Source organism: Phocoena phocoena, chromosome 2 (genome assembly GCF_963924675.1).
Source record: "Phocoena phocoena chromosome 2, mPhoPho1.1, whole genome shotgun sequence".
Classification (NCBI taxonomy): domain Eukaryota; kingdom Metazoa; phylum Chordata; class Mammalia; order Artiodactyla; family Phocoenidae; genus Phocoena; species Phocoena phocoena.
In genome coordinates, this window is record NC_089220.1 from 42,470,049 (window position 1) to 42,482,197 (window position 12,149).

Here is a 12,149-nt window from a genome sequence, read left to right on the forward strand (position 1 = left end):
ATGCTTAATATATGAACCATATGCAATTAAGATTCTAAGCTCTTTGAGAACAAGAATTATACAATTTCTTCTGTTATTGTCTATCAAAGAAAATCACCACAGAGAATGCTCAGTGGCAACTAGTTTTCATCAATACTAAAGTGCCATTCAGGTAAAGGACAGAGATTGCTATTCATAAATGGAGGATTATTCTGGAGTGCAGAAAATCCAAAATTTGAAAACCTGAAAAGTATTGCTGCTGCAGAAGTGTAAGCATTACATCAGTAAAACTTCACAAGTATTGTGAATGTAACCTTGATATTGGGCACCAAACAGGATGCATGTTAGTATTCAAACATGCATCATATCATTTCCCATGATTCTGCACACATCAACTCCTGTAATTTTTACCACTGCTTTGTTTAATATAGCAAAATTGTATCCACTTAAAATCTAACAGTTAATTTTAAGCTTAGTTTTTAAATCTCTAACAACTATCAACAGTCACAATTAAGCCTCCTAAAAATATATAGTTCAGGGCTTCCCTGGTGGCACAGTGGTTGAGAGTCCACCTGCCAATGCAGGGGACACGGGTTCGTGCCCCGGTCTGGGAAGATCCCACATGCTGCGGAGTGGCTGGACCCGTGAGCCATGGCCGCTGAGCCTGCGCGTCCGGAGCCTGTGCTCCACAACGGGAGAGACCACAACAGTTTAGAGGCCCGCGTACCGCAAAAAAAAAAAAAATATATATATATATGTATAGTTCAGAATAATAGCACTATTGTGAACCAACACCAACTTGTAGGAGGTCTAAGAATAAAAACGGTTAGAAAATATTAGGTACATACAGCACATTGCTACTAATAATAGAAGCCACAGAGTAAGACACAGGAAGTACAATTTTCAACCAAAGGGTGTTCTTCACAGCCTTGAGCATCAACTACAGATGAATGATGTTTACTCAAAGCAACAAATCACGTAAACTAAAAATAAACCTAAAGGGTCATTTCTTTATCTTCTGCAAGGAAACCACAACACTATAATTATATCTTTTATATCAAGACATAAATGTAAAAACCAATTAATGCTATAGATGTTCAGTGTAAAGCCAACGATTGGATGTTATCCACAGGACTGTGTAGTCTGAAAGTAATGAGAGGAGACTTGGAAATCTTAATTATTGCTATTCTCATCAACATAATGACAGCAACAATATAGGTACTGCATTTAGGTTTTCATTTACATGCACTGTGACACTTGTTGCTACTCACTACCGTAAAGTTTTTTAAAGCCAGTATAAGCTTATGCATGAAATGTTAAGAAGGAATTCACATTAGCAGCATATATATCTTTTGTGAAAGGTGTTACTAAGAGAGTCCTGACTGCATTGAAAATCAAAAATTAAGCTATGATCACCTAGGCTTGAATCTACTCTGGCCCAAATTTTTTTAGTCTGTAAATTCTGTGGTAATATCTATAGCACCCTTATATAAAATAGGCAGCAATACAATAAAAGACTGCAACTATGCAATTTTAATTGTAATTCCAGAAAAAGTTTAAAAGTCTGATGACTTACAATACTAAGTTGTATTGACTTTTCTAACGGAAGAAAAATAACCACATAATTTAACTTTCTTGAAGGGAAATATCAAGATAACCTAAAAAAGAAGTACATTCTTAGATGAAATAGCCATAAGTGGCCAAGTTACTATAAAGAGGTAATTGGGTTTTTTTTTTTTTTACCATCAGGGTATCATTAAAATTTCAGCTGTCTATATCAAGTAAATTGACAGGAAAGAATACATATTTCTCTGCCAAGGTAATGATTCAATGAATTTACAAAACAGAGAGATAGCTATGAAACCCGCAAATTAAATCCTCTATATTAAATTACCTAACTACCTACCCACAGTATACCAACTAGCATCTGTCAACTTGCTGATAACAGCTTCCTGAAAGGATCCATCAGATGTCCTTGTTTCAACAATGGCTCCAACCTAAAACAAAAAATCGAAATTTCATCACCAAATTTAAACAAACAAACCAAATCACTCGTACCAACTATATGACCTGGGTTAAAAAAATATATCTATTTATGGTAATTATACCTTACATTGGCTTAGATCTTTATCATTTATAGTGTTCATACATTTACCATGCAATTCAAGTCTCAAAATGCTTAGGCTTAAGTAAGATAGCTATTATTACCCCTATTTCATGTGTTGGAAATTGTGGTTTAGGAAGAGAGAATAATTTGCAAAGAGTCCATGATGAGAACCCAGTCTTTTAAGTCTCATTTCAGAGCTTTTTTTACTACATGATACTGCCTTCAAGAAAATTGTGGAATGTAAGAACCAAAACACCATAGAACAGCAAAAACAGCTTCAATTTTCTTTCATGTAAATATTGAATATTGGATTCAGCACTTGTATTTAAGGGACCTTTTAGATAAAGGTTCACCTGGAGAGAGAGGGATGGACCAGTTGACCTTCTTTCAGCTTCCAGACCTTTGTATATCAGATATTAACCGAAGTGGTACTCTGACATAATGAAGTTTTATAACATAAACAAATGGCCAGAAATGGATGGAAAACATAATGTAGGTATTCATTAAATTGAACTATTAAGTCAACATAGTTTACTTGGTAAGTTAGAAAAACAGAAGATTCAGACTTATGATACTGGTATATTACACTTATCAAGCTAAACACCTGTGGCAACAATATGAAAAACAAAATGCAGTATTCAGTCCAAGAATTCAAAACAAAAGGTAGCTGAAACTCATGTTCACATATGTTAAACTATCCTTCTGTAAGATGTTTAACATTCTTTAACTAAGGATACAGCCATTGTAATATTGTAATTTATACTAACTCTACAACACCTTATTTGTAACTTTGTTTTCTGATTAACATTTTTTAACATTTTAAAAGTGTATCTACAAATATAAAATCCAATAAATCACTGTATGAATTTACGATTCATCATTTCAGATTGTAAACTGTACAAAATACGTACTCTTAAAGGACCCTTTACTTGGTCATCTTGCACCAATTGTGTAGTATTATCCTGTTTCAGGAGTACCTAAAAAACATTTTTGCACAATAGTTTGCATGTTACTTTTAAAACAGTACATTTATGGTAATACTGTAACAAAAATGTCTTTATACTTTCTTAGCATCCTGTGGTTACCTCTGGTATAATACTTATTCCATTGTATTTACGCTTATTGTCTCTCTCATTAACTGAGCTCCTTGAGGGCTGGAGTCCTCCTCCTCACTATATCTCCAGCAGTTAGCAAGTGTCAATACATATTACAGGCACTTAATAAATGTTTGCTGAATTGACTATAGAAGGTTTATAATCTGTAGTGATTATTGTAAAACCTTAAAATTGCCTTCATTGCTTTTTATCAACTAGTCATAAAGGTTCTGTCGCCAAGTATATTTAAAAAAAAACAGCATCAAACTTTATTGCCTACATGCAAGGTAAACAAATTAAAACCAGAAGTCTTCTGGTCCTTTATAAAGTAAACCTAAATAATAATCTGATATGCAATTCAGTCACAAATAAGTGCTCCCTTCTACTACAGATCCTCCCACATATATAAGGTAACCCGCTCTATTAAGAGAGAGGGAGAATGGGAGAGGGAGACGGAAAGGAAGCATGTACCCAAATAAGAGGAAACTTCAAATTCTAGGTAATTTATGTATAAGACCTCCCCAGACAATCACTGTATTGATTTTAAATTAAATAAATTAATCTACAAAGAGCCACAATACTAACAAAAAGTTAAAATTCTCAAAGAATTCCAAGTAAGTATTTAGTAAGGAAATCCTGTATAGCTGACATAGTAAAAAGACTGTATGAAACAAGGAAGAAATGAATGTCAAATGATATCCTAAGAATACTCAAAGAAAAGTTTCACCAGCAGATGGAAATTTAAACAGAAAGTTTATAATAATCATAGATAAGTCTATTTGTCTACCACACAAATCACACTCCTCTAGTTTAATGGTTCTCAAACTTCAACATGCATCAGAAACACTTGAAGGGCTTGTTATAACACAATCATAGGACCCCATCCTCAGCGTTTCTGACTCAGTTTGTCTGGGGTGGGGGCCTGAGAATTTGCATTTTAAACCAGTTCTCAGGTGAGACTGATGCTGCTGGTCCTGGGTCCACTGTTCACTTATTCATTCAACACATTCTGAGCGCCCCCTGTTTATAAGGCACTGCTCTAGGTATTGCAAACAGAACAGGGCAAACATTTCCTCCTTCCAGGGTGCTTAATTTTTGTAGGAAAGGATCACATATGTAAGTGAAAAGCAAATTGCAAAACTGAAAGTACAGAATGATCCAATGATAATAATAACATCAACACTGTTACTGAAAGGCACAGCACAAAATTTGGTAGAACACCTAAAGGTTCTTTGGAGTAATATCACAGAGGACCTCCATGAACTTTATTATACAGTTCCACAATGTTAAAAAGTTTATAATAAGCATGGATTACCTTTGTAGTCTAAGTAACTAAGATTATTAAAAGCATTTATATAGAAAAATTACTAGGAGTAAACACAAAATGATAATAGTAGGATTTCTGAGGTCAACTATGGCTTTTAATCCTGCAGTACTTTTCTGTACTTCCAAATATTGTACAGCAATCAATAACTTTTTTTCTGGTCACAAAAGCATCTTAAAATTATCTTAAGATAAAATTCTTAAGTCATTTTTATCGCTGTCTTGAAATGATAATTCCCACTGTTTTGTTTTTAGTAATCTATTGTTTTTTCTAATCACTTGAAATCATCCCTACCTGAATAATATGAAAGGAGAGAAAATAGATTATAGCCTAAGTAAGCATGCTACCGCAAACAGGAAAGATCCAAATGATGGGAAGTATCATGAGTATGGTATTTCATGGAAGCACTTGGAATAATTTCTCATCTTGAGTTCTTTATTTCCCAATTCTTAATGTGCTTTTCCTATAGTTTTGTATATAACAGTGCTTTCACATAGTAATGATTCACGAAGTGAAGTAATAGTTCAGTAAATAAAATGTTGATTTGTAGTCTCCGAATTCCATCCCTAATTCTCTTCAATCGAGTTAATAAAGCTGTTCCATTAAAAAAAAAATTACCTTAACTTTTACCAGCCTTTTCACAGTCTTAATTTTTGCCTCACAGAAGGCACCTCGGTACTTGGCACTGACATCAGTTCCCACTGTCAGGTAGGCAGGCTCATCCGCCGCCTGATGAAAGGAACATACAATATGAATGTCACTACTATTTTCCCCTACTCCAACCCCAAGTCTCATCAAAAGGTTCTGTATTTCAAGTAGTAAGAATATTAACATTATTTGCTTATTAATATCATTGATAATTTGAAAAATATCCTTAAAGCAAACACTTTATTAGCAATCCTTTACTTTATAATCTATATCGCGAAAACATAAAACAATTTAAATTGTAACTAGAAAGTATCAGTAGGAAATGTAATGTTTTTTCATTCAGATACAAAATGATTCAACAATTTTATAATATATTTAAGAAATGAAAAAATTTTTTAATCCAGAAAAGGTATATTTATTTTAAGTGTCTCATAAAACTTTAAGTTAGTCAGTTATGGCCGCCTGAAATTTTGTTTTCAAATTAAAAGAAATATTGCTATTAAAATTAACACTAACAAATACATAATTAAATGTGTTTTGTTTTGTTTGCGGTACGCGGGCCTCTCACTGTTCTGGCCTCTCCCGTCGCGGAGCACAGGCTCTGGACACGCAGGCCCAGCGGCCATGGCTCACGGGCCCAGCCGCTCCACGGCACGTGGGATCTTCTCCCGGACCGGGGCACGAACTCGTGTCCCCTACATTGGCAGGCGGACTCTCAACCACTGCGCCACCAGGGAAGCCCAAATGTTTATTAATATAGCTACATAAAGTCAACTGTTTTTGGATACATAGTAACTGTACAGGTAATAAATGAAGCCAACCCTTTTGATAAAGAGAGCATTATTTAGAAAAATCATTGGCTAAAAGCTGCATTTTAAAGCTTTAAATCTAAATTAACTGATGAATGCAGAGATGTGAACTGAGGGTAGCTGTACCTAGTTTGTCAACACTAATCTTCTTGGTATATTTTTTAAAAAAAGTTTCACAAAGTAATATCTACTTTTAGCAAATGGCCGTGATCAGAATGACACATGGAAAGATATGAGAAATTTCACTCCACCATTCATTTTAATCTTGACAGTAACAGAATGACTGCTATCTCAATCTGTCATTTTAAGAATATTTTCCAAAAGTTAAGTGTATTCGTACAAGCTCAACTCAACAATGCTAAGTGCAAAGGTGACAGTGTACACTTTAGAGAAATACTTTCAAGTAGAAAATGATTTTTCATTAAGTTTTCCCAACTAACATTAAAGAAGGTACACTGTCACTTCAAGGAGATAGGAAAGCAAGAGGAAGTTTGGGAAAATCCTGTATTTCAGAGCTTAATACACTGAAACAGTAAATGAGTAAGGAATCAGGTTTAAAGTTAGTGCATTTACAAATAACGCAAATTGAAAAGAAATACTTTTTGGAAATAAATATCTGACCTGAAACATTGAATGCCACGGAACTGCAGGATGTTATACCTCCCCTTTCCTTTAAACATCACATACGATGTTTGCAATATTAGTTGTCTTTAGGAGAATTTTTTTTAGGTTGGATATACATTTAAAATATTTACTGAACTAAAATTAAGTATTATTAGTTATAATAATAATATATAATAATACTTAGTTTTAGTTCACCTTCAAATATTTTACCCACAAAATTTCACTTTATCCCCAGAAGAAATGGTATCTCCCTTACACAATCCACACATTCCTTCCTTAGAAAATCGCATTGGCACTGGGGAAGAAAAAAAAAAAAATCAAAAAATCCCCCAAAGAACCAAAGCAGGACAAAAGCTTTACTTCTGCAAAGGTCGCTGCCAACACAGGAAGTGTTTAAAAATACTAGCCCAATGGACAACAATGGAAAGGCTGCAGCAGCCTTTCCAAAGTGCTAACTGCTTCGGAGAGGGGCCCAACTGACCGCATTTAGACACAATGATCATCTCTCACCCATTCAACACGTCCTCATTTTCAGAAAGCGCTGCTCAGCAGACGAATCAATTTTGAGTAGCAAAAAAAATGACATTCCATAGCACTGGCCTCACGACAGTCAGTGTCCAGGGCACGAGGTTCCGAGCAGCGTCGACTCTACTTACCTTCATTTTCACTGGTGATCTGTGGGGTTCCAGCTCAACGAGCTATCTTCTCCGTCGCTGGAACCAAAGGGAGGGGAAAGACAGGCACAGAATCAGTCAACGAGGGGAGCGACCCAGGGAAAGAAAGTAAACAAACGCCAGCGGGGAGGGGCAGAACCCTCACCAGGGAAGGGATAAGATCCCCTCCGAGGGCAGCCAGGACGCAGGAGCCGAGGGGGTGGCAAGAACCCCACGGGCGCCAAAGGGCAGTGGGTTCCGCCGCGGAGTTCGCCAGCGGCCCACCGCGCCCCCGCCTCGCTCGTCACTTTGACCCGGAATGCTCAACTCAGAGCCCCAGGACGGGTCGCTCTGGAGAAGGGCAGGGCGCCGTTCGGGCTTCCCCGGGCCCCCTACAGGCGCGGTCGCCGAGCTCAGCCGCCCCCCGGATACCCCGACTTCGGCCCGCGCCCCGCCTCCGCCGATCGGCCCCCTCCGCCCGCCCCGGGCCCGCGGTGGCGGCAGCGGAGTGTCACGGCGCCATTGCTCTCCTTCCTTTCCTCTGCACCATATCAGAAAGGAGAAGCACTTCTTCACCCGAAGGGGCAGGGGCCGTGGCCTTCAGCCCCGAGGCGCGCGAGAAAGGGAAGACCCGCGAGGGGAAGAAGGCTGGGGGGGCGGAGAGAAGGAGGGGAGGTGGCCCGGACAGGGTGTGGGAGGGGAGGGGAGCCGCACAGCGGCAGCCGCCGCCTCCTCCCCGCGCCCGCCTCAACTTTTTGTACAGCCCAGAGCAGTATCAGCCCCCAGACCCTCGGGTCCAACCACGGACTCCACGGGGGAGGACGCGCTGGGGAGTTAGGGGCCGGCTGCCCCAAGCAGCCCGCTCCTCGCCTCGCGGAAGGAAACTTAGCGGCGCGGCCAGCCCACAGCCATTTTCCCGGGGAACCCGGGGAAGCGGCCGAGGAGGCAGCTGCGGCGGCTGTTCCCGCAGTTTCTGCCGCTGCTCCACGACTTGCCCCTTCCCCTGCGCTCGCCGCCCCGCTTGCCAAGCATCCCCCCTCCCCACCTCCAAAGCTTCCAACTGCACCGGGACCCCAGGCAGCAGCACCAGCTGCTAGTGCCGCTTCTTCCATTCAGTATCCCCCGCTTCTCTTCTCCCCACCTACCAACTGCGGGTGAAGTGCGCGTTGTCAGCCCCCGAGTCCTCCGCCCCACTGACCCCCGTGGGCCCCAGTCCGGGCAGCACCACTCCCGGCCGCGGCGACAGTTCCTGCGCCCGGTTCCCCACTCGCCCAATTTACTGCCACAATCCACCAAATAACAAGCTGTTGAGCAGACTCGCTTCTACACGAACTCCTATTGGCTGCTCATGACGCCGAAGAGTTTCGGATTGGAGCTCGCTACCTGCCGTCCTCATTGGATGTAGCTCTGAAACTTCACGGATTGGTGCGAAAAACAGCAGGTAGGACATCTGCCACTTATGATTGGCTGCCTCCGAAGACTAACGTTACTGGAGAATCAGATATTGAGTAAGCAAGTCCTGAAAAATGATTGGTAAAGACGACTCCGGATGTACTTAACTGAGCACTGATTGGTCAATTGAGGGGTCAGGAAGAGCAGTTCGGCACGAGGATTGGCGGTGGGGTGTCCCATGGAAACCGAACCCGGAGCTGTGGCCAGGACTTGCACGGGGGCGGGGCAGGGTCTTTCCAAAGCGCCTGCGCTGAACCAGTTTCTCGGCGCCATTTTGTCTGGGCAGCGGTGGCTGCAGGTCTACCGCATTTTATGTTTCTGGCGAGACGAGAGCGGAATCTTTATCCCGTGGATTCATTTAACAGCGGCAACCATCCACCGTTCCCTCCAGGACAGCACCTAGTGAAGATCGGAAGAGTAGCGATCTGTCAGAAAGGTCAGTTGGAAGCGGTAGTTGTCCGGTGGACTGGGGGATGGCGCAGCTCTAGCGGCACCGGCACCGGAAGTGAGGGGGCCGCTCGGCAGCCATAGCAGAGTAAGTTCTCCCTGCGGCTGGGTGGGAAGCTGGGGGCGGGCTGAGAGGGGGCGAGGCTTCTTCTCTCGCGACCCTAGAGAAAGAGGCGGAGGGGACGTGCACGTCTCTTTTCTCCGGGCTGATCCTTTGGACTCCTCTCGGGAGTGTGAGAGAGGTTCGGGATGCCGCTCCTCTCAGAGCAGTGCTTCCTCCCTTTAGAAGTGGATTTCGGCAGCTTGTCACGTTCTGCGACCAAGGCCACCGGCTGTGTGCTCCTCCTTAATTAAGACAGGGAGGGCAGGGTTCTGAGGCAAACCGGTCCTGCGTGGGGAGGGGTTTCCGCGTGCTGGTCACGCGTTTAAGCAGTGAGGAAAATGAAGGAAACGCTGGGCTTGGGGTGCTGAGGAATTCCCTAGCTAGCACAGACGCTGCCGCTCTAGCCTTAGACAAGTAGCTGTGCCACGCTGCACGAGGCTTAGGCTGCTTTTTGAAAGGAGCGAGCAGTGGTTTTGCAGGGACGGAAAACACCTTAGATAAAAATACAAGGACCTCCCCGATAGGATTTTGTTCAGGGTAGCCATTGATCTAGTTCCATTAGCACGATCTTGTGTTCTGTTAAAGAAAACAAAACCACATTTGAAATGGTGGAAATAGAGTATTGATTGGCAAGTTGTTTTAAAGAATGAAATAATTTTAAAAATGTAAAATATCGACGGTAATCCACGTTGACTAAACTTACTCGTTAAGAGGACATGTTAACTAAGGCTGCATCGATTTTTCATTCGTAACAGTGATTTTTTCAGAATTGTTAAGAAAATGAAATGCATGTTAGTATTTCTGCTGAGTGACCTAGTCACACTGATCTGAATAGCTGCTTAAAATTATCCTCATAATACTTCTGTTTTGAATCCTATTGCTGTATTGGTGGGGCTCCAGACAAGAAAATGATCGAGTGATTTAATGATTTGTTGGGGTTTTTTTGTCAGTTGGTCTGAAGAAAAGGACAGGTAAGTGACAAACATCCGGAAGTATTACTGAGGTGAGTTCTAATGTCTGTAAAAATCTTTAGAATTAGGGAGACCAGTAAGTAGAGCCATAAATAGCAAGATGGAAGAATGGTAGTTGAAAAGTCTTTGTTTGGTCAAGGGTTCAGATGAGTCTGTGATTAGCTTCCTGATATGATACTTTAGAATGAAGTCTCAAAATTAGGACATACTTACGAATTTGTTTACCCATTCATGCTAGTCCCATTTCTAGATTTTTAAGTACTTAATATTTTTATCAAGGAATAATGTGGACATTTTCATGATTTTTTACTCAATATTTAGAAATTTGGCATGTAGAAAAGATATTTCAGTAAGAGTTTAGAAGTTAAGCAATTTTTTTTCTTAAGGAAATTATAGGACATGTAAATACTACTTAACTTCCTGGGTCGGAGTGGGTGGGTAATCACCATAATTCCACTACCCGACTTAAAACGGTTATTATCTGATCCAAATAATGTATGTCAGTGGGCATTTGGAAATTACCAAAAAGCCAAAAGAAGAAAACAAAATCTCTTGTATCACCGCCACCAAAAGGTGATTGCAGTTTGTACTGTACCTATGTTATTCAGAGGGGTTTCTCTTTTGCTGGTTTTGTTTTACAAAATAGAGATCATTCTAGTCATGCTCATTTTGTCACTCAGGTTTTTTTCCTTTTTGGAAAATATTGGGAACATGCTGCACGTTTTTCATGGCTGCATAGTGTCCTGTAGGATAGATGTACTGTATTTTATGTACCAGATCTCTTAATTTTTATAATGGCAGTAATATGTCTGAATATCCTTGTGCATGTTTTACGAAAGATTTTCTCTGAGAACTGACATCTATGCCTAAAATTTCTAGGCATCTTGATATTCCCTCACATGCCTGATTATTTCTCTAGAATAAATTTCTGTAAGTGGAAATACAAGGCCAAAGAGATTATACCATGCTTCATCAGAAAGCTTTTGCTCTTACTTTTTTTGTTATCCTTCTTCCTTTTATTACTCTCCTCCCCCCCAATCTCCATTTTAAAATTTTAATTTAGCTTTATTTTTGAGCTTTTTCTCCTGGGTCTCTGTTTATTCAGGTAAAATTATCAGTCTTTCAAGTCACACATATAGTAAAATAAACTTGAGAATTTTTTGGACCTTAAGAGTAATTTCTTAAAATTAATTTATTTTTTGCTCTAGAATAGTTAGGTGTTTGTACAGTGAAACATTTTGCTATGCAGAAGTGACACTTAGAGGATACTAAAAACAAATTGTTTTTTATGGTAGAGTTAGTTGAGTTTAACTGTTGTTTCCTTGTAGCCTGGCTTAAAGTTTTCCATCTTTCTGTGCGTTCTCAAGGTGCTTTTGTACTGTCATAGGACCCTTTACATGTCTCTCTCATCACATTTACTCTGCATTTGTTTGGCTCTTCCCCAGTTTGAGACTTTACTCCCAGAGGGTAGCAATTGCTGTTTTAATCACTCTTAGGTTTCCTTACCTGATACATGGTATGTGCTCTGTCACTGTTTCTTATGAATCGTTATGTACTTTCATATACAAAATATGTGAAGTAAGCTAACTTATGTTTTCTTTAACAGCAGTTCTCTTCTGAAAATTCATGATATTCCACAAGTGCTGTCTTAACTTTTTTTTTTTTTTTTTGGCTGCATTGGGTCTTCGTTGCTGCACGCAGGCTTTCTCTAGTTGCGGCGAGCAGGGGCGACTCTTCATTGCAGTGCGCGGGCTTCTCTTGTTGCGGAGCGTGGGCTCTAGGCTCAAGGGCTTCAGTAGTGGTAGCACGAGGGCTCCAGAGCACAGGCTCAGTAGTTGTGGAACACGGGCTCAGTTGCTCCACAGCATGTGGGATCCCCCCAGACCAGGGATTGAACCCGTGTCCCCTGCCTTGGCAGGCAGACTCTTCAACAACTGC

General features: G+C 40.8%; 1 protein-coding gene across 1 annotated transcript in view; it reads right to left on the reverse strand.

Moving 5' to 3' along the window:
- The window catches only part of ARID4A (AT-rich interaction domain 4A), a 58,734-nt gene extending 50,174 nt beyond the window's left edge, over positions 1–8,560 (reverse strand). The window contains exons 1-5 of the mRNA XM_065872733.1: positions 8,380–8,560; positions 7,242–7,298; positions 5,123–5,233; positions 2,998–3,063; positions 1,886–1,976 (exon numbers count right to left, since the gene is read on the reverse strand). Coding sequence (XP_065728805.1) covers positions 1,886–1,976; positions 2,998–3,063; positions 5,123–5,233; positions 7,242–7,247 — 274 coding nt within the window. The 5' untranslated portion in view covers positions 7,248–7,298; positions 8,380–8,560. The remainder of the gene's footprint in view (positions 1–1,885; positions 1,977–2,997; positions 3,064–5,122; positions 5,234–7,241; positions 7,299–8,379) is intronic.
- Positions 8,561–12,149: the final 3,589 nt, after the last annotated feature.